General features: G+C 58.3%; 1 protein-coding gene across 1 annotated transcript; it reads right to left on the reverse strand.

Annotated features, from left to right (window-relative positions):
* OGFOD3 (2-oxoglutarate and iron dependent oxygenase domain containing 3) lies at window positions 1–27739 on the reverse strand. The gene is made up of 9 exons (XM_081270753.1): window positions 27605–27739; window positions 21549–21769; window positions 18458–18533; window positions 17041–17083; window positions 15024–15088; window positions 14483–14539; window positions 5050–5203; window positions 4184–4307; window positions 1–358 (listed from the first exon to the last, which is right to left on the reverse strand). The coding sequence occupies exons 1-9, from the start codon at window positions 27676–27678 to the stop codon at window positions 222–224; spliced, it is 951 nt and encodes a 316-aa protein (XP_081126879.1). The 5' UTR covers window positions 27679–27739; the 3' UTR covers window positions 1–221.
* Window positions 27740–27859: the final 120 nt, after the last annotated feature.

Consider the following 27859-nt stretch of genomic DNA (forward strand, 5'->3'; position numbering starts at 1 on the left):
GAGGCGAAACCTGCTCCTTCATTTACAGACAGATGAAAAATTAAAACAGCACAAATCAAAATTAAGGATGATCCATAAGGCACTCTGTGCAGAGGGAATGGGCTGGACCCAGAGGGGCAGGGCGCACACTCAGGTGGCCCAGGAGTGCCACCCGCCCGTGCCTGCTTCCCCAGAGGAGGGTGTGTGGACAGGCCCCAGGCATGATCCCAGGGCCCCACCGGCTACGTAAATGCTGGGTCTTCGATGCTGTGGTCGGGGTTGCAGGTGAAGGCGATGGTGATGGCGTACCGGGTGCCCCAGTGGACCTTCTCCACCCGGTGCAGGTTCTCAGACCCCGAGGTAAAGAAGGAGACTCGCCCTGGGAGAAAAGAGGGGAGAGGTGACCAGAGGCCACAAGCGTGGCCAGAGGGTTTTCACACAACACAGCAGCATGACCAGTAAACCTGGCTGGACACAGGACAAGGTGGAGACACCTCCAGCTCCATACAGGGAAGGGGCTACAGGGGCCTCTGTGGCCGGGCAGACTGCGGAAAAGGCTGCGCCCCAGGCGCCCCAGCAGCCAGCCCATCCCCAGGCGCCCCCGCAGCCAGCCCACCCCCAGGCCCCCCGCAGCCAGCCCACCTCCAGGCCCCCCGCAGCCAGCCTACCTCCAGGCCCCCCGCAGCCTGCCTACCCCCAGGCCCCCCCACAGCCAGCCCACCCCCAGGCACCCCCGCAGCCAGCCTACTCCAGGCCCCCCGCAGCCTGCCCACCTCCAGGCCCCTGCAGCCTGCCCACCTCCAGGGCCCTTCAGCCTGCCCACCTCCAGGCCCCTCGAAGCCAGCCCACCTCCAGGGCCCCTACAGCCAGCCCACCTCCAGGCCCCCCGCAGCCAGCCCACCTCCAGGCCCCCCGCAGCCAGCCCACCTCCAGGCCCCCCGCAGCCTGCCCACCTCCAGGCCCCCCGCAGCCTGCCCACCTCCAGGGCCCCTACAGCCAGCCCACCTCCAGGCCCCCCGAAGCCAGCCCACCTCCAGGCCCCCCCGCAGCCTGCCCACCTCCAGGGCCCCTAGAGCCAGCCCACCTCCAGGCCCCCCAAAGCCAGCCCACCTCCAGGACCCCCCGCAGCCTGCCCACCTCCAGGGCCCCGCAGCCAGCCCACCTCCAGGACCCCCCGCAGCCTGCCCACCTCCAGGCCCCCCACAGCCTGCCCACTTCCAGGGTCCTGCAGCCAGCCCACCTCCAGGCCCCCCGCAGCCTGCCCACTTCCAGGGTCCTGCAGCCAGCCCACCTCCAGGCCCCCCCACAGCCTGCCCACCTCCAGGGCCCCGCAGCCTGCCCACCTCTAGGCCCCCCCGCAGCCTCCATCTGGCAGTCCAAGACCTGGTTTCTCATCACATGTGGAGAATAGAGACCAAGTACAGAGGACAAGCCAGAGAGGCTGCTCACCGCCACCTACGGCCCCCTTTAGGTAGAAACCCAATGGCAGCCCAGACACGGCCCAGCTGGGCAACCTCCCAGAGAATCCTGTGCATGTCTGCTTGTGTGCTGAGGCGGCCTGCGGCACATCTTCACAGTAAGCCTGGGCTCTGGTGTCGGGAAGCCCCCAGAGGTTCCCAGACGTGGTCCGCCACGGGCCTGGCTCCAGGCTTCCCTCAGAGGCCACTGCCTCCCGTCTCTTCCTCTCCTGTGTGCGACTTGGCCAAGTCTGAAGAGGGGAGGAAAGTCCCCTAGATGTGCCCCGCACCCTGGTGGCCGAGGCAGTCAGACTGCTTAGAACTGCAGAGCTGGAGAAACCCTGTGCAGGGCAGGCCCGGCTCCTGCGGGCTGTTGATCCAGACCCCTTCACCCGAGGAGACTGACTGTTCTAACGGCCTTGCTGAGTTCCGAGCCCCTGCAGTGAGCGGCCTGGAGACCCACGTCCGGGGCTCTGCTCCTTGCTCTATAAGGTTTCTCTACAAAAAAACTGTTTGCCACTCATGGAAAGAACTGCTGACATTCTGACCTGTGTGACCTCACCCAGGTTTCATAAAATGCAATTATATAAGCCCAGCAGGGGTGGCACACGTCTGTAATCCCAGCATCTCGGGAGGCGGAGGCAGGAGGAGCACAAGTTCAAAGTCAGCCTCAGCAACCTAGTGAGGCCCTAGGCAACTCAGCGAGACTCTGTCTGTAAGTAAAATATAAAAAACGGCTGGGGAATGTGGCTCAGTGGTTAAGTGTACATGAGTTCAATACCTAAAGAACCCCCAAAGATTTAAAAAACAAGGGCTGGAGATGTAGCTCAGTAATAAAGTACCCTGAATTCAGTCTATGTCTCTCTGTCTATCTACTCACCCTTCTGGTACTGGTGATGGACCCAGGGACACTTGAAAAACTGAGCCACATCCCCAGCCCTTTCTCGTTTTTTATTTTGAGACAGGGCCTCACTAAGCTGCCCAGGCTGGCCTGGAACTTGCAGTCCTCCTGCCTCCGGGTCCTGAGTTGTTGAGATTACAGGCGTGACCACTGTACCTACCGGGTGCATGCTTAAAATGTCTAACAGCAAGACCTGCTGAAGAGCTGCGTCCATGGTTTTCCCACAGAAGTGCTGACTGAGCTTCTGGAGAACAGGCCGGCTGCACTACTGCTGTGCAGCTGGACAGACATCTGGCCAAACTGGTGACAAAAGACTGAGTGAGGTGAGGACGGAGCCAGCTGAACCTCCCAGCTAGAGGGGGAGGCCTGTTACGGGGACTGCGGCCACAGCACTGTGTCCAAGAGAAGGCCCCAGCCCAAGCCCACGGTAGGGTGATGGCAGAAGTGCTCACAGGGCCAGGAGCAAAGGGCCATCTACAACCCCAGCAGCTCAGGAGGCTGAGAAAGGAGGATTGCAACTCTGGAAGCTTCCGCCATGACCCCTAGGCTGCAGGAAAAGCAGTGTGTGTCCAAACCCCCCACACGAGGGGAAACCCTCTACTCTGTCCCTGTGGTGTGGCCTCCTCATGAGAACTCCAGCACCCCAGAATGAACCCCAGCACCTCTCGTGGCTTCCCCCCATGGTCGCCCCGATGCAGGCGCATCCCTGGACCTGCCTGCCTCCCACCGTGCTGGCGTCCAACACCCAACAGACCCAGGTGGACAGACCCAGCTGACCTTTCCAGGCTCAGCACAGGGCTGGCTTTAGGACTGGAGCTGCCAGCAGGGGTCACAGGCACCCCCAGGACAGAGCACCAAGGCCAGCCGGGCCCGACACACCTCCGGCGTGCCCACCTGGTGCAGCACAGCAGGCAGGGGCACTGTGGACCATGTGGCTGCGGGCCATGGACTCAGGACCTTCCGCAGGTCAGGTGCAGGCCCACTGCAGGACACCTACTGCCTCCCACGAGAGGCCCCTGTGGGCAAAGGTGTCCGCCTGGTGCTCCTTGTCCTTCTCAGAGAGCCCTGCCCTGCATGCCATGGTCCGCCTCTCTGCACAGGCACCAGGAGCCTCAAGGATGAAGGAGGCCCCCAGGTCCCAGCTCCTAGAGCCCAAACGGCCTGGGGCCTGCTGGAGAGCAGAGGCAACCCCCATGGCCTGCTGTCCGTCCCTGCAGGCTGCTTCTCCTCTCTGCACGTCACTCAGTGCCCAGAGCCCCCTCCAGATGGGAAGACCAAGGCCAGGCACTGTGCTGCTCACCTTCCAAGGGTCACCCACTGAGCGTGGGCGGCAGCCTGGGGCATTCCAGCCACCCCTCACCCAGGGTTCTGAGGGAGGAGGTGGGTGGGGCTGGGCAGGTGACCGCTGAGGGGCCACGTGTGCCTCATGTCAGGCGGGAAGCCTCGCCGGACGTTTCCACTCACTCTCTTGGTGTTGGAGATGGACACAGAGCCCTGCGCAGCCTTCACCTGACCCAGATCATATCTGAGAAGGGCACTGAGCAGGTTCACACCCCAGGGGGCCCGGGACCCTGTGTGCTACAGTGATGCCACCAGGTGCCCGGCTCTGCCACTGACCTGCAGTGACCTCAAGCCACTGACACTGGCTTCCTGGTATCACAGCAGCAGGTGGACTTGGACACCCCCAGCATCAAGCCTAAAATACAGCAGGCGCTCTGCAAATGCAGCACTGCCTGAGTGCAGTTGCCCACCCACGGCCCACACACATGCACAGGTGTGAGGTGGTCACTGACTAGGCAAGGCTGACGTCCAGGCCCTGGCCTGCTGGCCAGCCTGTGTGTCCTACCTGCTCTTGGCTCCACTGTCTTGTTGGCCCCTTCCTCCATGAACACGAAGCGCCCTCCGCCAAAGTCCTCCAGGTAGTCGGAGAGATAGAGCAGCGAGGTGTAGTCGAAGGAGCCGTAGGTCACCTGCGGAGGAGGTGGGAAGGAGGCTCAGGAGGGAGCGCCCTTGGTGTCCGCAGGTCCTGGCCCCAGGCCAGTTTCTCCCTCCAGCGTGGGAACCTGCAGAGTGCGCAGGGTGGTGCTGAGCTGGGGCCTCCCAGGCACCAGGCACCTGAGCAGCGTGTTCCAGCAAAACAAGCTGAGGCCTCTCAAGGAGCTGGTGGGCAGGCTCCTGCGGGAGGTGCGACCAAGCAGGAAGGCGGTGTCCAGAGGAGGGCACGTTGCTTCCCTCAGGTGGGGGCAGGCCCAGACTTTTTTCTTTTTCTTTTTTTTTTTTGGTACTGGGGATTGAACCCAGGGGCTCTCAACCACTGAGCCACACCCCCAGTAACCCCCACTTTCTGTGTGTGTGTGTGTGTGTGTGTGTGTGGTGCTGGAGATGGAACCCAGGGCCTTGTGCATGTGATGCAAGCACTCCACCAACTGAGAGGCCAAGAAGAGACCAAGCCGGGGAGGTGGGCAGGGCGTGAATTCGTGAGCAAAGGGAGCATGGGAGGTGGCCAGGAGGTAAATGTTGGGGACAGCACATCACCTCTCATCTCTGTCACTGACACCTGGGAAACTGTCCCTCCACTTAGGGTGTGCCCTGACGCCCCGGAGAAAAGGCCCAGAGTGTCAGGACATAAACGCTGCAGAGCAGATGCCTGCGGCCGAGCCCAACAGCCACGCAGAAGAAAGCAGGCCAGGCTGGCAGCCCCCCAGGGCCCACCTTGTCCACGTGTGCATGCCAGTACTCATCGTGAGCTGTCCGGGCCTCCGAGCTGTTCATGCGGGAAAAGAAGGTGGGCTTCGTCAGGTACAGCGAGGACACGCTGATGCCAAAAGCCTTGGCGATGGTGAGCTGCACCTTCTGCCGCACGTCCCTGCGAGGACACAAGGTGGCCTTCAGGAACAGCTCGGCCAGTCCTCGGGAGTTCTCTGTGGCCCCAGAGGTGAGGAGATACCACCACACTGCTGGAGCCCACGGGCCAGTTCCCCCACCTGCGGTCCCAGAGCAGGCCAGGCCTGGAGGAGGTGGGGTCCCGAAGGCAGGAGGAGCCCTGCTGCAAGCCCACCCTGCAGCTGAAGACGCCACAGCAGCATCCGGGGGGACCCCAGGCCCCGAGGTGCATCTGACCAGCATCGAGGCTCCAGGCAGTGCAGACCCCAGGAGCCCAAGCGGGAGAGTAGAGCGGGAGTGGGTGGGAGAGGCTCCACTGTGACTCCAGTGTGCAGACACACCAGCTTCCACCTCCACTACACACCCACACCCTGCCCGTACAGCTAGGCACACACACCCTGCCCGCACACCTACACACACACACACCCTGCCTGCACACCTACACATACACACACACCCCTGCCTGCACACCTACACACACACACACACCCCTGCCTGCACACCTAGGCACACACACCCTGCCCGCACAGCTAGGCACACACACACACCCTGCCCGTACACCTACATACCCACACCCTGCCTGCACACCTACACACACACACACACCCTGCCCGCACACCTACACATACACACACACACCCCTGCCTGCACACCTACACACACACACACACCCCTGCCTGCACACCTAGGCACACACACCCTGCCCGCACAGCTAGGCACACACACACACCCTGCCCGTACACCTACATACCCACACCCTGCCTGCACACCTACACACACACACACACCCCTGCCTGCACAGCTAGGCACACACACCCTGCCCGCACAGCTAGGCACACACACACACCCTGCCCGTACACCTACATACCCACACCCTGCCTGCACACCTACACACACACACACACCCTGCCCGCACACCTACACATACACACACACACCCCTGCCTGCACACCTACACACACACACACACCCCTGCCTGCACACCTAGGCACACACACCCTGCCCGCACAGCTAGGCACACACACCCTGCCCGCACAGCTAGGCACACACACACACCCTGCCCGTACACCTACATACCCACACCCTGCCTGCACACCTACACACACACACACACACCCTGCCCGCACACCTAGGCACACACACCCTGCCCGCACACCTACACATACACACACCCTGCCCGCACAGCTAGGCACACACACCCTGCCCGCACACCTACACACCCACACCCTGCCCGCACAGCTAGGCACACACACCCTGCCTGCACACCTACACACACACACACACCCCTGCCTGCACACCTACATACACACACCCTGCCTGCACACCTACACACACACACACACACCCTGCCCGCACACCTAGGCACACACACCCTGCCCGCACAGCTAGGCACACACACACACCCTGCCCGTACACCTACATACCCACACCCTGCCTGCACACCTACACACACACACACACCCTGCCCGCACACCTACACATACACACACACACCCCTGCCTGCACACCTACACACACACACACACCCCTGCCTGCACACCTAGGCACACACACCCTGCCCGCACAGCTAGGCACACACACCCTGCCCGCACAGCTAGGCACACACACACACCCTGCCCGTACACCTACATACCCACACCCTGCCTGCACACCTACACACACACACACACACCCTGCCCGCACACCTAGGCACACACACCCTGCCCGCACACCTACACATACACACACCCTGCCCGCACAGCTAGGCACACACACCCTGCCCGCACACCTACACACCCACACCCTGCCCGCACAGCTAGGCACACACACCCTGCCCGCACACCTACACACACACACACACCCCTGCCTGCACACCTACATACACACACCCTGCCTGCACACCTACACACACACACACACACCCTGCCCGCACACCTAGGCACACACACCCTGCCCGCACAGCTAGGCACACACACACACCCTGCCCGTACACCTACATACCCACACCCTGCCTGCACACCTACACACACACACACACCCTGCCCGCACACCTACACATACACACACACACCCCTGCCTGCACACCTACACACACACACACACCCCTGCCTGCACACCTAGGCACACACACCCTGCCCGCACAGCTAGGCACACACACCCTGCCCGCACAGCTAGGCACACACACACACCCTGCCCGTACACCTACATACCCACACCCTGCCTGCACACCTACACACACACACACACACCCTGCCCGCACACCTAGGCACACACACCCTGCCCGCACACCTACACATACACACACCCTGCCCGCACAGCTAGGCACACACACCCTGCCCGCACACCTACACACCCACACCCTGCCCGCACAGCTAGGCACACACACCCTGCCCGCACACCTACACACACACACACACCCCTGCCTGCACACCTACATACACACACCCTGCCTGCACACCTACACACACACACACACACCCTGCCCGCACACCTAGGCACACACACCCTGCCCGCACAGCTAGGCACACACACACACCCTGCCCGTACACCTACATACCCACACCCTGCCTGCACACCTACACACACACACACACACCCTGCCCGCACACCTAGGCACACACACCCTGCCCGCACACCTACACATACACACACCCTGCCCGCACAGCTAGGCACACACACCCTGCCCGCACACCTACACACCCACACCCTGCCCGCACAGCTAGGCACACACACCCTGCCCGCACACCTACACACACACACACACCCCTGCCTGCACACCTACATACACACACCCTGCCTGCACACCTACACACACACACACACACCCTGCCCGCACACCTAGGCACACACACCCTGCCTGCACACCTACACACCCACACCCTGCCCGCACAGCTAGGCACACACACCCTGCCCGCACACCTACACACACACACACCCTGCCCGCACAGCTAGGCACACACACACACCCCTGCCTGCACACCTACACACACACACACCCTGCCCGCACACCTAGGCACACACACCCTGCCTGCACACCTACACACCCACACCCTGCCCGCACAGCTAGGCACACACACCCTGCCCGCACACCTACACACACACACACCCTGCCCGCACAGCTAGGCACACACACACACCCCTGCCTGCACACCTACATACACACACCCTGCCCGCACACCTACACACACACACCCTGCCCGCACAGCTAGGCACACACACCCTGCCCGCACACCTACATACCCACACCCTGCCCGCACACCTAGGCACACACACCCCTGCCTGCACACCTACACATACACACACCCTGCCCGCACAGCTAGGCACACACACCCTGCCCGCACACCTACACATACACACACCCTGCCCGCACAGCTAGGCACACACACCCCTGCCTGCACACCTACACATACACACACACCCCTGCCTGCACACCTACATACACACACCCTGCCCGCACAGCTAGGCACACACACCCTGCCCGCACACCTACACACACACACACCCTGCCCGCACACCTAGGCACACACACCCTGCCTGCACACCTAGGCACACACACCCTGCCCGCACACCTACACACACACACACCCCTCCCTGCACACCTACACATACACACACACCCCTGCCTGCACAGCTACATACACACACCCTGCCCGCACAGCTAGGCACACACACCCTGCCTGCACACCTACATACCCACACCTTGCCTATACACCTAGACACACACACACCCCTGCCTGCACACCTACATACCCACACCCTGCCCGCACACCTAGGCACACACACCCTGCCTGCACACCTACATACCCACACCCTGCCTGCACACCTAGGCACACACACCCTGCCTGCACACCTACATACCCACACCCTGCCCGCACACCTAGGCACACACACCCTGCCTGCACACCTACATACCCACACCCTGCCTGCACACCTAGGCACACACACCCTGCCTGCACACCTACATACCCACACCCTGCCTGCACACCTAGGCACACACACCCTGCCTGCACACCTACATACCCACACCTTGCCTATACACCTAGGCACACACACACCCCTGCCTGCACACCTACATACCCACACCCTGCCCGCACACCTAGGCACACACACCCTGCCTGCACACCTACATACCCACACCCTGCCCGCACACCTAGGCACATACACACCCCTGCCTGCACACCTACATACCCACACCCTGCCCGCACACCTAGGCACACACACCCTGCCTGCACACCTACATACCCACACCCTGCCCGCACAGCTAGGCACACACACCCCTGCCTGCACACCTACATACACACACACACCCTGCCTGCACACCTACATACCCACACCCTGCCCGCACAGCTAGGCACACACACCCCTGCCTGCACACCTACATACACACACCCTGCCCGCACACCTACACATACACACACACCCCTGCCTGCACACCTACATACACACACCCCTGCCTGCACACCTACATACCCACACACCCCTGCCTGCACACCTACACACACACACACCCCTCCCTGCACACCTACACATACACACACACCCCTGCCTGCACACCTACATACCCACACCCTGCCCGCACACCTAGGCACACACACCCTGCCTGCACACCTAGGCACATACACACCCCTGCCTGCACACCTACATACACACACCCCTGCCTGCACACCTAGGCACATACACACCCCTGCCTGCACACCTACATACACACACCCCTGCCCGCACACCTAGGCACACACACCCTGCCTGCACACCTACATACCCACACCCTGCCCGCACACCTAGGCACACACACCCTGCCTGCACACCTACATACCCACACCCTGCCTGCACACCTAGGCACACACACCCTGCCTGCACACCTACATACCCACACCCTGCCCGCACACCTAGGCACACACACCCTGCCTGCACACCTACATACCCACACCCTGCCTGCACACCTAGGCACACACACCCTGCCTGCACACCTACATACCCACACCCTGCCTGCACACCTAGGCACACACACCCTGCCTGCACACCTACATACCCACACCTTGCCTATACACCTAGGCACACACACACCCCTGCCTGCACACCTACATACCCACACCCTGCCCGCACACCTAGGCACACACACCCTGCCTGCACACCTACATACCCACACCCTGCCCGCACACCTAGGCACATACACACCCCTGCCTGCACACCTACATACCCACACCCTGCCCGCACACCTAGGCACACACACCCTGCCTGCACACCTACATACCCACACCCTGCCCGCACAGCTAGGCACACACACCCCTGCCTGCACACCTACATACACACACACACCCTGCCTGCACACCTACATACCCACACCCTGCCCGCACAGCTAGGCACACACACCCCTGCCTGCACACCTACATACACACACCCTGCCCGCACACCTACACATACACACACACCCCTGCCTGCACACCTACATACACACACCCCTGCCTGCACACCTACATACCCACACACCCCTGCCTGCACACCTACACACACACACACCCCTCCCTGCACACCTACACATACACACACACCCCTGCCTGCACACCTACATACCCACACCCTGCCCGCACACCTAGGCACACACACCCTGCCTGCACACCTAGGCACATACACACCCCTGCCTGCACACCTACATACACACACCCCTGCCTGCACACCTAGGCACATACACACCCCTGCCTGCACACCTACATACACACACCCCTGCCCGCACACCTAGGCACACACACCCTGCCTGCACACCTACATACCCACACCCTGCCCGCACACCTAGGCACACACACCCCTGCCTGCACACCTAGGCACACACACACACACACACACACACACCCCTGCCTGCACACCTACATACACACACCCCTGCCTGCACACCTAGGCACATACACACCCCTGCCTGCACACCTAGACACACACACACACCCCTGCCTGCACACCTAGGCACACACACACCCCTCCCTGTACACCTAGGCACACACACACACCACTCCCTGCACACCTAGACAGGCACACACACCACTCCCTGCACACCTAGGCAGGCACACACACACACACACACACCTGTATGCATACTAGGCACACACATACACCCATGCATACATACCTAGGCACACACACACACCCCTGTCCATATAGACATCACACGCACACACCCTGTCTACATATACACAGCCTTCGTGAATGTCACTCCCGCCACAAGGATGAACACTTGTTTTCTAAGATGGCAACGTGCATACACACCTGTCTACATACACACCACACACACCCCTGCCTGCACACTTAGGCACACACATGCACAGGCCTACCTGAGCTCACACCTATGCACTTCGTATAAACCTGTGTATAGCACATGCACACACACACATGCACACCTTTGTCACAGTACATGCAGAGATACACGACACACACACCTGTTCTGTGCACACACAGCTGCATGTGCATATGCGGGTGCGCACATATGCATGCCAACCTACATGCCCACATGTGCTGCCCACATGCGCAGTCCTCACGCACACATAAAAGCACCTGCACTGTGTCCTGAACCTGCTCCAGGCATTTAGCCTAAGAGCAGCTGCACACAAGTCCTCGCACATTTCCAGACCCCCATGGCTCCTTCAACGTGGGTGCCACAGGCCAATAGTGCTCCTGGACACAGGCCCCCACCAGGGGGCCGCATCATGCCCCCATTGGCTCGTCATCTTGGAGAACGAGTGTTCTTCCCCGAGGCGGGGGTGACATTCAAAGAGGCTGTGTGGACTGCCTGTCACATCAGGAATGCTTCCAGCCTGCATTGGGTGAGCAAGTGTGTACCAACATCTGTCACCAACCACGGCACAAGAAGGACTACAGAAATGTCGTGTTTGGCTGGCTTAACTTTCCTGATTCTTGTTCACCCTCAGGTACCAAAGCTTTGCAAACACCACTGGACCAAATTCTGGACTCAATGAAAGACCTAAACGTCTGTGATATTCTCCAATCCCATCTTCAAACCAACGTGTCTCCACGCAGCACTGGCCAGCCGGCCGCTCCCCAGGACAGATGCTGCTCTGCCCCAGACGGCAGGTCCTGCTTCTGTCTGCAAGCCCTGGCCCTCTCCCTCCACCCCTCCCGTGGCCTCTGCAGGCACAGGCAGTGTCACCCACCCCTTCCGTCTCAGAGCCCTCTTCTCAGTGTCCATCATGGTGGCTGCTGGCCACACAAGGAGGACCCATGCTTCCGCCCTCAGTCCTCCTGGTTCTGCTCAGGGGACCACAACCTCCCCCCTGATGTCCACCAGAGGAACAGCAGTGAGAAAACACTGGACTAACCTGGGGACCGTGCCTCCCCGTCCCTGCCCGGCAGCCAGGTAAACTGGAGTATGGCGGACGCTCTGAGGAGGGCGTGTCCTGGCAGGAACCTTGCCCAGCACCTGGCACAGCAGCCCAGGGATGCTCTCGGGGACCGTCCTGCAGCTGCTGTCCCACAAACAGCTTTCTCCTCACCGCAGCTGTGCCAGGTTCTGCGTGGGACCCCGAGAGTCCCCAGCAGCAGCCGCCTTTACAGCTCTCCCTCCCTGTTCTCTGCAGGCCTGAGAGATGCACAGCCAAGGTGCAGCAGGACATGACACTCGGCCTGCTCCCCTCCCTCCGCATACTCACGTTGTTTCATGTGATTTGAACTCAAGACATCAAAGTGCTACTGTACACTTCCTGTGTAACCAGGTTTACACACACCAGCAAAAAGCACACTGCACAAAAAAAACAAGTGAGGGCCAGTGGCCCAGCTGGTCATCTCAGAAGTCACAGGCTGGGCCCTGGGTGGACCACACACAGGGCCCTCACATAGGAGCCACACACCTGCTGGTCACCTGAGGACAGCCACAGCCTGGGCCCTGGGTGGACCACACACAGGCCCTCACATAGGAGCCACACACCTGCTGGTCACCTGAGGACTGTCACAGCCTGGGTCCTGGGTGGACCACACACAGGCCCTCACACAGGAGCCATGCACCTGCTGGTCACCTGAGGACAGCCACGGCCTGGGCCCTGGGTGGACCACGCACAGGCCCTCACACAGGAGCCATGCACCTGCTGGTCAACTGAAGACAGCCACGGCCTGGGCCCTGGGTGGACCACGCACAGGCCCTCACACAGGAGCCACGCACCTGCTGGTCAACTGAAGACAGCCACGGCCTGGGTTCTGGGTGGACCACGCACAGGCCCTCACACAGGAGCCACGCACCTGCTGGTCACCTGAGGACTGTCATGGCCTGGGTCTTGGGTGGACCACGCACAGGCCCTCACACAGGAGCCACGCACCTGCTGGTCACCTGAGGACTGTCACGGCCTGGGTCCTGGGTGGACCACGCACAGGGATCTCACACAGGAGCCACACACCTGCTGGTCACCTGAGGACTGTCATGGCCTGGGTCTTGGGTGGACCACGCACAGGCCCTCACACAGGAGCCACGCACCTGCTGGTCAACTGAAGACAGCCACGGCCTGGGTTCTGGGTGGACCACGCACAGGCCCTCACACAGGAGCCACGCACCTGCTGGTCACCTGAGGACATTCATGGCCTGGGTTCTGGGTGGACCACGCACAGGCCCTCACACAGGAGCCACGCACCTGCTGGTCACCTGAGGACTGTCACGGCCTGGGTCCTGGGTGGACCATGCACAGGCCTTCACACAGGAGCCACGCACCTGCTGCCCACAGGCTCTGGGATGGTGGGGTCTGCTAGACTGGCGTCTACTAGCTGTGCAGGCAACCAGGCCCTCCTCTTGCACCCTGGACCCTAGCCTGGGTTTCCCTGAGCAACCATTTCCCTGGAGATGTGGAGGTGGAGGGTCGGCTGTCTCCAGGCATGGGCTGAAGGTGTAGGTGCCCCATGGTCAGGGGCTGGAGCCATAAGGGCACAGAAGGGGCCTCACAAAGCCATGCAGGCGCAGGGGCCATACCCAGATCCATTCCAGGGAGCCACGCTATGCCCCATTGCGCCCCCCACACTGTTGGGCTAGCTGTGGAGAGGGCTGTGGGACCTTCCTGCAGCATTTCCTGCAGCCCAACCTGGGTCTCCACCCAAAGGCTCAGGTTTAGAAGCTGCAGGTGGATGAGCTGCCCCAGGGTGACACTCAGGGGCGTCCAGGGAGGAGGCCTCCCTGCAGGACTGGGCCGCAGGGCCTGGGTTTGCTGCTCACCCCACGCAGCCCCCACCTGGGCGGAGTGCTCCCTTGCTCACCCAGCCCTTCCTCCACCTTTGCCCAAGGTCTCTGGGGCCTCCTCCTTACCTATACAACTGGAAGTCCTCTTCAGAGAAGATGTTTTGTATTTTATCTCCAAAATATCTGTGGAAAAAAGAGCAAATGTGACATCTACTAGACTTTTCCTGTGTCCTTTAAATTCAGTCTTTCCTCAAACTCAGTGGCCACTCCCTGGAAGAGCCTGGTTATCCTGCAGCGACTCCCATTCCTGAGTGATAACTGACATAAGAACTGAAGGGGACAGGAACAGAGCAGGGAAGCCGGCTGTTGGCAGATGGGGGACCCTGGGCGAGGCCCGGTAAATCTCCTAGGGGCTCTGGCCTCACCTCAGCCCTCAGGCCCTTCTGGGGTGGACCACGCACAGGGACCTCACTCAGGTCCCAGCGTCCAGATGGCTCTGATGTCTGCACACACCCCTAACAGGACGGACTCAGACTGCTCTGAGGCTCCTGGACAAGGACTGGACAGACCCCAACTCCCAGGGCACCAAAGCAGCTCTGCCCCTCAGCATCCTGGGTGGACACACCAGGACCACGCCCAGGCACTCACCACCCTCCCTGCTTCTCACCTGTACAAGTTCACGAAGTGCTTCCCCACAGACAGGGCTCCTGAGTGCAGGTCCAGGATGGACGCCTAGAAGAGAAGCCATGGGGTGGGTGGGGGGCAGTGGCCACTTCCAAAGCTGCCAGACAAACCCACTCCCCGGGCCACCTCCACGGGCCAACTTCCTAACCCTGCCTCATGACAGTGCCTCCCTGACCAACGCATCACTCCCTGCTGCCTGACACTCTGGGGTCAGCCATGGACACGTTTCCCAGAAACCTCTGTGCACGCCTGGGTGGTCCCAAAGCCACCAGCTCCTGCCCCGGCTGCTCCTCTCCTTCCCTCCCTCCTTCCGCTCTGCAGGGAAAACTGGGTGCGCATCCAACTGGGTACGTGTGAAAATAAGTGCCCAGATAAGATCTGACTGCACACTCCATGGGACCCTCAGGACCAGACAGCAGACATGTCCTTCACCCCAAAGTGCCCTGCAGCCCTGGCGGGCACCTGCAATCAGTCTGAGGGGAGGCATAGGCTGGGCTCCTGGTCTGTGCTCTTTCTCATCCTGGTACCAGTGGCATGCCCTGCTGTTGCCATGCCAACAGCCTGCTCCCTCTTGCTGCTGTGGCGTCCACTGCATGGATGTGCCGTCCTCCCCTCAGTGGCCAGGGACTCTGGCCGGGCTGGCACACTGGAACTCGGCACACACTGGCTTAGGTGCTCACTGCTCCTGGGTGAGCACTTCACGGACTTGCTGGACATGCCCCCGCTGCCTACTTCCGAGTCCTTCCCATGCTGGAGTGGCCACCAGTGCTGACCATTCTTACCCCGCCTGTGTGCATCCCTCTTCTCAGGACTACAATGACTGGCCCAGGGTGTAAATGCAATGGGGGCTGAATAAATGCTCGCTGAACCTCCACACAGCCACCTGACCACCTGGGTGCAAGATGAAGCCCACGGGAGGCCCAGGGAAGAGTAAAGAGTCCACCCATACACGGAATTTAGTAAATCCCCAACTGGACTAAACTAAGATGCAAGAAGAGAGCTACAGATGGCCATGCCATCACAGAAGTACTCTGAAGTTCTAGAAAAGTCTGACAATTAATCTTCCCAGATGTCTCAGGTGTGCCGTGACCATAACTCAACTGTCACCCAACACATAGGAGGCCTGACCCCAGGACAGGGCCACGCTCCAAGCACCAAGCACAGTGCCGAGGGCCAGGAGCTGCCTGTCCACGGGACGTGGCCTCGGGGCTGCGGCTGCAGCTGTGGAACCCTGCTGGAGGCAGGGTCTGCACCTGGGAGGTCGCAGGTAGCGCTTCCTTGGGACCCTCGGGAGAAGGTCCTTCCTCGTCCTTCCAGCTCTGGGCCATGCAGCCCTTAGCTCAGTCCAGCTTCAGGCCTTTCTCCTCCTTCCCAGCCTCCCTCTGCCTCCCTCTGTGGAGGACACTGTCCTTGGGTTTAGGGCCCACCCTGATAATTCAGGATGACCTCATCTCCAGGTCATTCATCACATCTGCAAAGAGCCTCTTTCCAAACCTGGTCACACACTCAGGCTCCAGGTGACACCCCTCTGGGGGGTTGACACCTGCGCAGCAGCTGACAGGCCCCGGGGGTCTACAGAGCCTCAGGCTTGAAGGCGGCAGAGTCCTCTGAGCACCCTCTGCTCATGGGCTCGGCCTCTCTGGGCAGCTCCACAGCTGTCCTGTCTGTGCTGCCTGACACCAGCCTCGCACACTCCTGGCTCTTCCCGTCCGCTCCCTGCCTTTCGACCTCCCCACCCACCCCAGGATCTACCAGGCCAGTGTGCCCTGAGCCAGCTGTGGCACACCCTGAAAAGGCAGCAGCAAGACCAAGGACACTGTCCCCCCACACATGGTGCCTCCAAGCACCCATCAGGAGCAGTACCACGTCAGTGCCAGGGACACTGTGGAGGACCCGCCAGCCCACCTACTGGGGGGTCACAGAGGGGTGCCTTCCCCCACCCCAGGGAGAGCAGAGTTAAAGGTAAAGAGAGAAGTGGGCAGGGGCTGCAGCCAACTCACCCCTCCGTCGGATCCTCCCAGGGAGAAGCCCTTCTCGGCGATACTGTGGGGAAAATGATTCAAACCAGAATTGAGTGACTGGAATCCTGTCTAAGGTATCCAGGAACACGAATCGGTGTGATCTGGACCATGTCCCCAGGCTCTGCTCTGACGTATAAACCCCACGCAGACCAGAGCCCTCAGCCTTCAGAGCAAGTGAGGACACTGTCAGGTCGATGAAAGTGACTTAGGAACAAAGCACCAAGCAGCGAAAGAAACATCAATCAGGCACCCCCGGAACCGCCTGTCAATCAGCAGGGTCTCCTGGCCCATCCTGGATCTCAGCCAGTTCCCCCGACCAGCGTCACTGGGACAAGGGACTCTAAAAATCTCTTTTCCTGTCCCAAGTCCTTCCCTTCCTGCCGTAAGCCCCATAAAATGCCAGTCTGGTCAAGCCCCCTCCCGGTTTCTCCTCAGACCTCTTCCTATCTGCTCCGTGGGTCTGAGAGAGTTCTGCCCAGGGTGGGGGGAATCTCAATAAAGCCTGGCTCAACGGCCTTTTAAAACCTGCCTTCTTTTGGTTGCCGCCGTTGCCTGACCTTACAGACACTACCACCTCCTGCACTCAGGACCCAGGGCTTGGGCACAGGGGCTTGGCATGAAGGAGGTCAGAGGGCCTCGGGAGCCTGGGTGGACCCAACTGATCTGCTCCCGGCAGGTTGGGCTTGGGTGACCACAGCTCAGGAGGGGAAGAGGCAAAGACCTCCTGTCGGCACCTGGACCAGAGAAGACCCCCATCAAGAAGCAGCAGCTCTGACAGACATTTCGAGGTCACCAGGGACTCTGACCCCTGAGTAAAACACGGGTCCTCCCCACAGAGCAGAAGAGTGCAGAAGAGGTGCGCTGCCTCCGGGGACTTGCAGCAGGACACTGTGTGGGGACAGAGGAGAGGCCTCCAGGGCCGAGGGCCACTCCTCACACTGAGTCTGAACACTGACTGGACCTCAAAGCTTTCTTCCAAGGTCTTCTTTAAAAGCACCACTGCCTCCGAGAGGGACAGGCGATCCCGAGAGGGACAGGCGATCCCGAGAGGGACAGGCTCTGCGGAGATGACGCCTGGCCAGATGAGAGCAGACCCGGGAACAGGATCTGGGGACCTTCCCCAAAGCAGGGGGAGCAGTCTCCAGGCGGATGGCCTTGGGCTCCCTGGACAGCTGTGGGCAAGCTGCCCTGAAGGGTAGGCTAGGCCTCTGGAATGTTCTGTCAGAAAGGACAGCAGGGCCGTGGCCTTCGCTTGTGGGAAGCAAGTAACTTGTCGTCTCCCCTTGAAAGCCCTTGGGAAATGATGACCGTACTGACCTGTCTGAAGTCTGCCACCTCCCACCCGTGGCTCAACCCTGACCAGGGTGCCTGGACAGAGCACTGCAGCATGGGGTACCTGCGAATCTGCTGTGCTTCCTCCCGGGTGATGACGATGTCGGTGACACCCCGGCCACACTTCCTGGGGGTGCAGCCTAGAGGGAAACAGGCAGGGTGAGGAGATGGCTGCTAAAGCCACTGTCCCGGGACAATGGCTGGCAAGGCCCCTCTAGAGACCCAGGGTGGCCAGTGTGGCCAACATACCGCTTAAAGGGGAACTTCTGATGAGCAACACGCGGCTCAGTGAAGCACACCCTGCCCACAGCCTCAGCTCCGTCCATGCACATCCTGGGCTTCCAGTGGCCCTGTGATGGACAGGTTGACCAGCCCCAGGAGGCCGTTTGTGTCCCCAGACTCACACCACCTGGTTCCTGAGCCACGCTGACCACACGTCTGAGCACTCAGGCTCCCTCAGGAGGCCCTCCAAGACACCCGGCAGAACTCCTGATTCCAGCCATGCCCTTCCCCAGGGCCGACAATTCCCACCAAGTCCCTCTGCCTCTCCCTGTCCTGGTGACCTGCAGAGCTGAGAGGGAGGCGGTTGAGAACTCAGGGGAGCCAGGGTGAACAGAGGCCAGGCGGTGGATGGGGTCAGGGCAGACAGGGGCGGGGAGGTAGGTAGGGCCCAGGTAGATGGCGACCAGGAAGGTAGATGGGGACAGGGTTGTGGTGGACAGGGCTGGGGTGAACAGGGACGGGGCAGTGGTAGATGGGGCCAGGATGCAGAAGTGCATCAGATGTGAGCTCAACAGGTGATCAGTCCTGTGTTCTGGCAGCAAAAGGCAGGGCCACGTCCTGGCCAAGGTGAGCAACCTAAGGATACATCAGGTGGCTACAATTTGCTTTTTATCCCTTTTTCCTTCTTCCTACTCAGAAAGTGAACCTAGAACCTGGAAATGGAGCCACCATCCAGGAACCACATAAATAAGTAAAGGCATACACCCAGCACCAGCACCAGGCTTGGACCCACGGGACCTTCCTCTGCCCTTCATGTAAGGGGTGTCTGAACCCAGGGGCACTTTACCACACACAGACCCACATCCCCAGCCCTTTTCATTTTTTTATTTTGAGACAGGATCTTGTTAAGTTGCCGAGGGTTTCACTAAATTGCTGAAGCTGGCCTCAAACTTGCAATCTTCCTGTCTCAGCTTCCTGAACAGCTGAGATTATAGATGTGTGCTATTTCTGGCCCCAGGAACTTTTAAAATTTAAAACTATGGCCAGGTGCAGTGGTACCAGGTACTTGGGAGGCTGAGGTGGGAGGATCACGAGTTCAAGGCCAGCCTTAGCAACTTAGCAAGACCCTGTCAGAAAATACAGATAACAAGGGTGGGCGTGTGGCTCAGTGGTAGAGCACCCCTGGTTCAACCCCGAGTGCTGGGAGGGGGTGCCATGTACACACACAGTGCTGGGGCACTTGCCTGGCTTGTGACCTGGGCTCAATCCCAGTACACAAAACAAAGTCACTGTTGAAACTGGGATGTCAGAGGGAAGAGTGCTACGATTCAGAGCAACAGTGACGGGGGACCGCCACTCTGCTGACCTCAGTGGTCATTTCTCTGATCTTCCACGGCCACATCTGCCTCCTCTCACCCACCAGGTGGCAGGCGCTCGGGTTCATGTGCATTTCAGTGGACCGACCCCTTTGTAGGAGAACTTGGAAATCTTTTCTTGGTTCAAGTCCAAGGCATTGAATTAAAAAAAAAACCTAGTTTTTCCAGGCACAGTAGCACTAAACCCCAGTGACTCAGGAGGCTGAGGCGAAGGGATTGTCGGGAGCTGCCATGGATGCAGCCACCTTTAAGCCCTGATGCCCCAGGGCACTGACCAATCATTGCTTCAGTCTGGCAATAATTAATAGAGCCTGGTCGATAACTCGGGTGTTACCCCAGCATGGACAGCAAGGTGTGGCTCCAGGTGTAGGCGTCACCCACGGGGGACGAGCTACACTCACCTGTTCCTTTGTAATCCTACCCCTTTGCCCTTTTGGGGATAGAATGTTCCATGGAACCTCCCTTTGTGTGTCCCCTATATAGGAATAAAGACTTCTGGCGGCTCACTCTTTCCACAGAGCCTCAAGGTCGCAGAGCCGCCTCTGGATTTTTTTAATTTTTTTTTTAGAGAATTTTAATATTTATTTTTTTTAGTTCTCGGCGGACACAACATCTTTGTTGGTATGTGGTGCTGAGGATCAAACCCGGGCCGCACGCATGGCAGGCGAGCACGCTACCGCTTGAGCCACATCCCCAGCCCGCCTCTGGATTATTGAAAAAGACATTTCTGTGTGTTTGTGTGCTTTCTTTGCCATTTTCTTGAGTTATTGGAATAGTCAGATTTTGTGAACCCAGCATTAGGTCCCCAGCTAGGGCAGATGGCGACAGAGGATCACAGGTTGGAGGCCAGCCTCAGCAACTCAGTGAGACTTTGTCTCCAAATAGAAAATGAAAAGGGCTGGGATGTGGCTCAGTGGGGGAGTGTGTCTGAGTTCAAAGCATCCCTGAGTTCAATCTCCAGTACTGCAAAAATATTGGAATAAAAAATATCTAATTCTGTCCTAAAAAGCTAGTCGCGAGTGCTAGGTTTTAAAAACTGAGAACACATCTGGGTGGCAGAGAATGTTCAGGAATGTGCAGCAGTCAGAGAAGTGGCGGGCCCTGGTGTGGGCCAGCCCTGTAAGACGTGTGCTCTCCAGGGTGCTGACTGGCCCACAGCAGCAGGCCTGGATATGCCTGGGTTCCTCTGGGCCCTGCCCCTCCCCAGCCTCCCACCTGTGCTGGCTGCCCCTTGGGTGCTGGGTTGGGGCTGGCCGGTGTGCTGGGAGGGCCCTCTGCCAGGGGCCTTCTTGTTACCGCAGCTTCTGTGTATCTTCTGGCTCAACTTTCTCTTTCCCACCTTGCCATGTCTGTGACTTCACCACAGGCACCACTGGAACCACCAGACCAGGGACACTGCCTCTGCTCCCAGGCCAGGCAGTTCCAGCCGACCAGGAGGGACAGTCGTCTGCTGCCTGGCAGCTGGTAGCTTGAGCCACTATTGTCAAGCAATGGCCATGAAACAATGCACAGAGGCCTGTGGCTCTCAGAACTGCCATTGGGCTGGGGACACCATACCTTCAAACCTCCGGTGGCCATCATAGTCTTCAGAGCAGGGCACCTCGATGAACCTGCCTGCCAGGACCTCGCCACGATGGGCCAGGACCTCAGTAACACCATCCTCGGTCCCCAGGCTGCTCCAGAGCAGGAAGGCAGCCAACACGAGGCCAGCCCCCAGGCCCATGATCCTTAGCCACGTTTCCCTTGGCGTCTCCTGCGGTGCCCGATCCTTTTTGTTCCTGAGAACAGAAAACACCATCACTGTCACCGGACCACAGTTGCATATGCTGGGAGTGCAGACAGGGGCAGAGAACATGTCACACGGCTGTGTCCAGGCTGGCCGCTGGTCAAGAAGGGCCTGTCCCAACAAACAGATGGAAAAATGTTCAACAGCTCTTGCAATCAGGGAAATGCAAACCAAAACCAAACTGAGATTCCATCTCACTCCAGTCAGAATGGCAACAACCAAGAATAAAATAATAAATGCTGAACAACAATAAATGCTGGGCTGGGGATGTGGCTCAACTGGTAGCGCGCTCGCCTAGAGTGCGTGCGGCCCGGGTTCGATCCTCAGCACCACATGCAAACAAAGATGTTGTGTCTGCCGAGAACTAAAAAATAAATATTAAAAATAAAATTCTCTTCTCTCTCTCTCTCTCTATCTTTAAAAAAAAAAAACTATAAATGCTGGTGAGGTTGTGGGGAAAAGGAACACTCGTGTACTGCCAGTGGGACTGCAAACTAGTACAACCACTCTGGGGTGGTTGGGACACTCCTCAAACCACTAGGGACAGAGCCACCACATGATCCAGTATCCCACTCCTTGGTATCTTTCCAAAAGATCTACAACTGGCATACTATAGCGACAGACCCACCCCAATGTTTATAGCAGCACAATTCACAATAGCTAAATTATGGTATCAACCCAGAGGCCCATCAATAGATGAATGGATTACAAAACTGTGGTATGTATACACAATAGCATTCTATTTGTCATTAAAAAAGGTCAATGTTTTCTCTCGTGTGCAGAAGCAAGAGTAAAATAAAAGGAAAGGGAGAGGGAGGAATAGACTATCATAAATATAAAAGAAAGATCAGTACTGAAGAAGGAAATCAAGAGGTAGAGAGGAGAGATGGGGTAGGGGAGGCAATGCAGAATGAGTTCTTAAAAACTCATGTCATGGGCTGGGGATGTGGCTCAAGCGGTAGCGCGCTCGCCTGGCATGCGTGCGGCCCGGGTTCGATCCTCAGCACCACATACCAACAAAGATGTTGTGTCCGCCGAGAACTGAAAAATAAATATTAAAAATTCTCTCTCTCTCTCTCTCTCTCTCTCTCTCTCTCTCTCTCTCTCTCTCTCTCTCTCCTCTCTCGTCTCTCCTAAAACAAATTGTTAGAAAAAAAATTAAAAAAAAAAAAAACTCATGTCATAGGCTGGGGCTGGGGCTCACTGGTAGAGAGCTTGCCTGGCATGTGTGACTCACTAGGTTCGATTCTTAGCACCACATATAAATAAAAGTCCACTGACAACTAAAATTTTTTTTTAAAAATACTGTCATGTGCATATGTAAATACATCACAGGAAATCTACCTTTATTTACAGGTGGAAAGCACAGATCAAATATAAATTAGCTGGGCACAGTGGCACATGCATGTAATCCCAGTAGCTCAGGAGGCTGAGGCAGGAGGATCTCAAGTTCAAAGCCAGCCTCAGCAACTTAGAGAGGCCCTAAGCAACTTGGTGAGACCCTGTCTCAAAAATAAATAAATAAAAAGGGCTGTGGATGTGGCTTAGTGGTTAAGTGACCCTGTGTTTAAACTCTGGTACCTGATATATATAACTTAACCCTAACCCTATGTGCACGCGCGCACACACACACACACACACACACACACACACACGAGAGAAAGGAAGTCTAGTAGAGCAGAGGAGGAGAACAGGGGAGGGAAGAAGAATGGGAAGGAAAAGGGGAATCATGAACTAAAATCAAAGTCCACGCATGTATGACTTGGTGGGGATGAACACAATTACTATGTGAAACTATAAAGCTCTAAAAATAAAAAATAAAAAGATGGCCCATCAATCCTGAGCTGCTCTGGGCACTTGCCCAGGGTCAGGGAAGCCAGAGATGGGAATGGGAGGAAGCCCACCACGCCCCACCCCTAAAGAAGCAGCTGGGGCTGTGTATGGCCCCTGACCATCTGACCAGGCAGGACTGACCCTGTTTGGTGATGGGAGAGAAGATGGAGTGACCCCCAGTGGCACCCCTGGCCTACCCACAGAACGCAGTGTGAGGGAGCACCCTGGAATGCGAGTCTCCAGTCTCCACAGGTGGCCAGGAGCACAGGAGCACAGGGCACAGCACCAAGGTCTGCCAACAAGAAACCTCCCCCAGCCCAGGGCTGACCATGGGGTTCAAGCAGTGCCAAGGTTGAGTGCCCAGATTGTGTGCGTGTGTGACAGCCTTCATGGGCCAAGGCCTGAACAGACAGTGGGCAGGAGGGACAGCACTTGCTGCTACAGGTACACCTGTTCCTGAAGGGGAGGGGCCTTCCACGTTCCCTCTTCCAGCTCCTCACAGTGTCGCATGAATGACTCGTGGATTCCAGCGAGAAGAGTTCCAAGGTGGAAGAACAAAGTGAGTTGTGGGTATACATGGTCGTTTTAGACAGGGCCACAGGCTCCTCCAGGGGTGTCTTCGGGGCTCATGAAGATTCCCCCATCCATGAGAACTGCCTCTGGATACCTGGCCTCTGCTGATTAGACCAGGCTGGACAGCTGACCCCAGCCATGCCCATATGTCTCTGCCCCCGGAACTCTGTGCCTGGCAGGGCGACAGCCAGGCCATCCAATAGCAGGCAGCTGGATGCTTAGGCCACAGACTCAGCAGCAGGGACCAAGTCACCCCAGGTGCAAGACAGACAGCTAGGAAGGAAGGGAGAGGCAAGGAGGCTAGGTCTGAACGCGCCACCATCCTGGGGTCTCCTGCTTGGGGTGAGGTGACTCAAGGTGCACCCCAGGGACCCTGCACAGCATAGGAGGGAGACAAGCAAACAACACAGAAGAGCTGCTCTCCGGCTCCTGGCACAAGCTCCCCCGGCCCTGGGCGGCACAGCCTCACAGAGACCACCCTAGAGGGACAGGACTTTGGAAACCTTGGGCACACTCCCCCAAAGTCATGCAGGGGGACGTCCTCACTCCTTTCATTGGTCTGGCACAGAGCCCAGACCCCGCCATCCATGGCCCTGAGCAGAACAGGCAGGAGCAGTGGGGGCCTGGGGCCACGGTCCAGAGCAATGGCCTGCAGCCCATGTAGAGGCCTGGCTTGGAGTGGTTTGCAGGCAGGTGCCACAGGAACCCAGGGAAATGCAGCGAGAGACTCCAAACAAAGGAAGGACCTCTCCTGCAGGGTGTGGAGGGGTGGCTTGGCACTGCTGGGGTTAAGTCAAGGGGCTGTGAGTGCAGGCAGGGGCAAGCACAGGCCGGGGTCCCTCCAGGCACACCACAAACGGGGTGCAGCTGCACACCTCAGCCCTTTCCACTTTGGGTCACAACACCCTCACTGTCTCCTGAGTCACAGGTTTTAAGAAACACTGTAATAGAGACCCACTCACAGGCTTCAGGCAGGGAAAAAGAGAGCAAGCATGCTCCCTAGAAAGGCTGCTTCAGTATGAGACGTTTCACAACACAAGAGGATTTTTAAACAAAGAGTATGGGCCAGGGTGGGGCCAGGGAGACCACCACTCTGGATGGGCTGCATAAGAGGAGGTTACCCAGGGACCTAGAAGACATGGCCAGGGGAGGAGGGCATTTCCAGGGCTAGTGGTGAGCTTTTCCAGAGCCCAGTTACCCTGCCAGACACAGGCCTCCTGACCCAGGAAAAAGAGCCAGGCCCACACCACACTGAGAAGGAGGAGTTTCAGGACACAGCTTCCTCCCATCCCCAAACTCAAATGACTCCTTTAGAGTCAGTTAGAACATTTTTTTTTGGGGGGGGGGTACCAGGGATAGAATCCAAGAGTGCTGAACCACTGAGCCACATCCCCCATTTTTATATTTTATTTAGACAGGGTCTCACTAAGTTGCATTAGGGTCTCGCTAAGTTGCTGAAGCTGGCCCCGAACTTGTGATCCTCTGTTCTCAGCCTCCCAAGCGTTGAGATTACAGGTGTAATGCCACCAAGCCCAACTTTTGTTTTTTAATATATAGAGATGTGTTTATTCTTCTGGGAAAACAGTCAACAGTGAATGAGTCTGTTTCCCACTCAGGCTTGTGAAATGCCTGTCCAGGTTCGGGGTAACTGGTAAACTGAGACATGTATGCCTAGCCACCCACATGCACCCTGAAGTCTCAGGGTACCTTTTAACTGGGCAGGGAATCCTTAGGGTGAAGTTCTGAGCAATGGATTGCATTTCAAGGTGCTTTTCTACCTGGGTCAATACAGCATTCTACACTCACCCTTCATTATGAACAGAAGTTGTTACTGTTTTAGACAGTTGGCAAGTTAACTGGAATTTTAAAATTTATTAATTGAATAACTTCAATATTATCTCAGAAGGACAAAAACAGATGTATATTTGTACTTGAAATATTCTCTCGAGGAGATTTAATTTGGGGGGGATGGAGAATATGCCTACATAATCTGTATGTTATTCATGCTTAATAAAATTACAGTTGCCAGCCAGCATGAGGCATTTGAGATCTTACTAGCAAAATCCAAGAGTATCTGAGGCAAAAAGGAATAAAAATCTTTTCAAGAACAAACGATGAGGTTTAAGTTACTGCAACCTAATCTAAGCCTTAGTAATCTTCCTGACATTTTCTAACTGGTGGTTTCAATGTGCAACTTGTCAAAAGAAAGGAATCAGTTCCCAGAAGAGCAAAAACAAAAGCAAACAAAATCGTCTCATGCATGTAAAAGCCCTCTCACCCTCATTACTAACCAGCTCTCAACTCTAAGTTTAAGTCCTAAGACCACACCACTCGTTCCTCCATCACTAGGACAACCCTGAACCCCATGGGAAGGTGGACTCTATGGTTTACAGTGAAGATGTACAGACCAAACTTCTAAGGTTGTAAAGATGGTGTTCACCCTGAGAGGACAGAGCAGGTCATCAGCAGCTCAGCTGATAGGGTGCTCCTCCTCCCTTTCTCCACCTCTCTAAGGGGTCTGTAATCCATGCTCTGTCTCAATGCTGCTCTCCACTACTTTCTGGCTGCCCCCCGCATGGCATCTTCTTGGGGGCCAACATGTGCAGTGCTCCCAGGTTGCCGCACAGGGGAACGAACCCAGGGTGAGAACCCAGGGTGCTCTACACTGAGCTACCATCCTAGTCCTTTGTAATTTTCATTTTGCGACAGGATCTTGCTAAGTTGCCCAGGTTGGCCTGGCACTTGAGATACTCCTGCTTCTGCCTCACAAGAGCAGCATGGAGAGCAGGTTTTTGTTGTTGTTGTTGTTTGTTTGTTTGTTTTGTGGTGCTGGGGATTGAACCCAAGGCTTTGTGCCTGCGAGGCAAGCACTCTACCAACTGAGCTACATCCCCAGACCTGGGGAGCAGTTTTGAGATGACGAGGACACACTCTCAGGCCTTGATGCCTCTCCCTATGGGATCCATCCCGAGCCAGGGACACAGGAACAAGGTTAAGGTTCTGGCAACCCACCAGCCATTTCTGCTGAAATGGGAATGGCTGGGGCACCGGGGTGACGAAGCCGGTACCGCCGCCGGGAGGCCTGGCCTGCAAATCAGCGGTCAGTGGGGCTCAGGGACCTTGCTCATGAGAGCGAACCTGTTCCTGGGTTGCAGCGCACCAAGGCGGTGCTAGGAGCCTCGAGCAGCAAGCGAGCTCTGGGCCGGAGCACGCGGGCTGCAGGACGTCGCAGGCCACGCCCGGACACGCCCAGAGGGGTTCCGCCTCGCTCCCGCCCACCTCGCTCGGTGAGGCGCCGACCTCGCCCTAGCAGGGCCCGCCCCTCGCCCCGTCAGGTTCCGCCCCTTTCCGGATGGCCCCGCCCTCGCCCGTCAGGCCCCGCCCTTCCGCCCGCGGCCTGCGGCTTTCGCCGTCCGGGTACCTGCTCGGGCGCCGGCGCTCGGCGGCGCCGCTGTCCGCGGCCGCCCTGGGCGCGCTCCTCCGCTGAGGAGCCATCGGGCCAGGCTGCCGCGGAGTCCGGACCGACGAGGAGTCGCCAGCCCGGGGCGAGCGCCTGGGCCGGGAGCGGAGCGGCGCGGAGAGGCGGGAGCGACGCGCTCGGCGGTCCTCCGGCTGCGGCCAGGCGCGAGCAATCGGCGGCCGAGCGGCGGGGCGGGGCCGGCTGGTCCGCGGCGCC

This window comes from Spermophilus citellus (genome assembly GCF_964194105.1).
Source record: "Spermophilus citellus genome assembly, chromosome: 17".
In the NCBI taxonomy this organism is placed as follows: domain Eukaryota; kingdom Metazoa; phylum Chordata; class Mammalia; order Rodentia; family Sciuridae; genus Spermophilus; species Spermophilus citellus.

Coding starts and splice junctions, on each gene's coding strand:
- OGFOD3 (XM_081270753.1), bottom strand. CDS start 27,678: ATGGCTCCTCAGCGGAGGAGCGCGCCCAGGGCGGCCGCGGACAGCGGC. Junction 17,084..18,457: donor GAAGCACAGCAGATTCGCAG/GTACCCCATGCT, acceptor TTTTCCCCACAG/TATCGCCGAGAAGGGCTTCT. Junction 359..4,183: donor GACAGTGGAGCCAAGAGCAG/GTAGGACACACA, acceptor CTTTTCTCCCAG/GGCGAGTCTCCTTCTTTACC.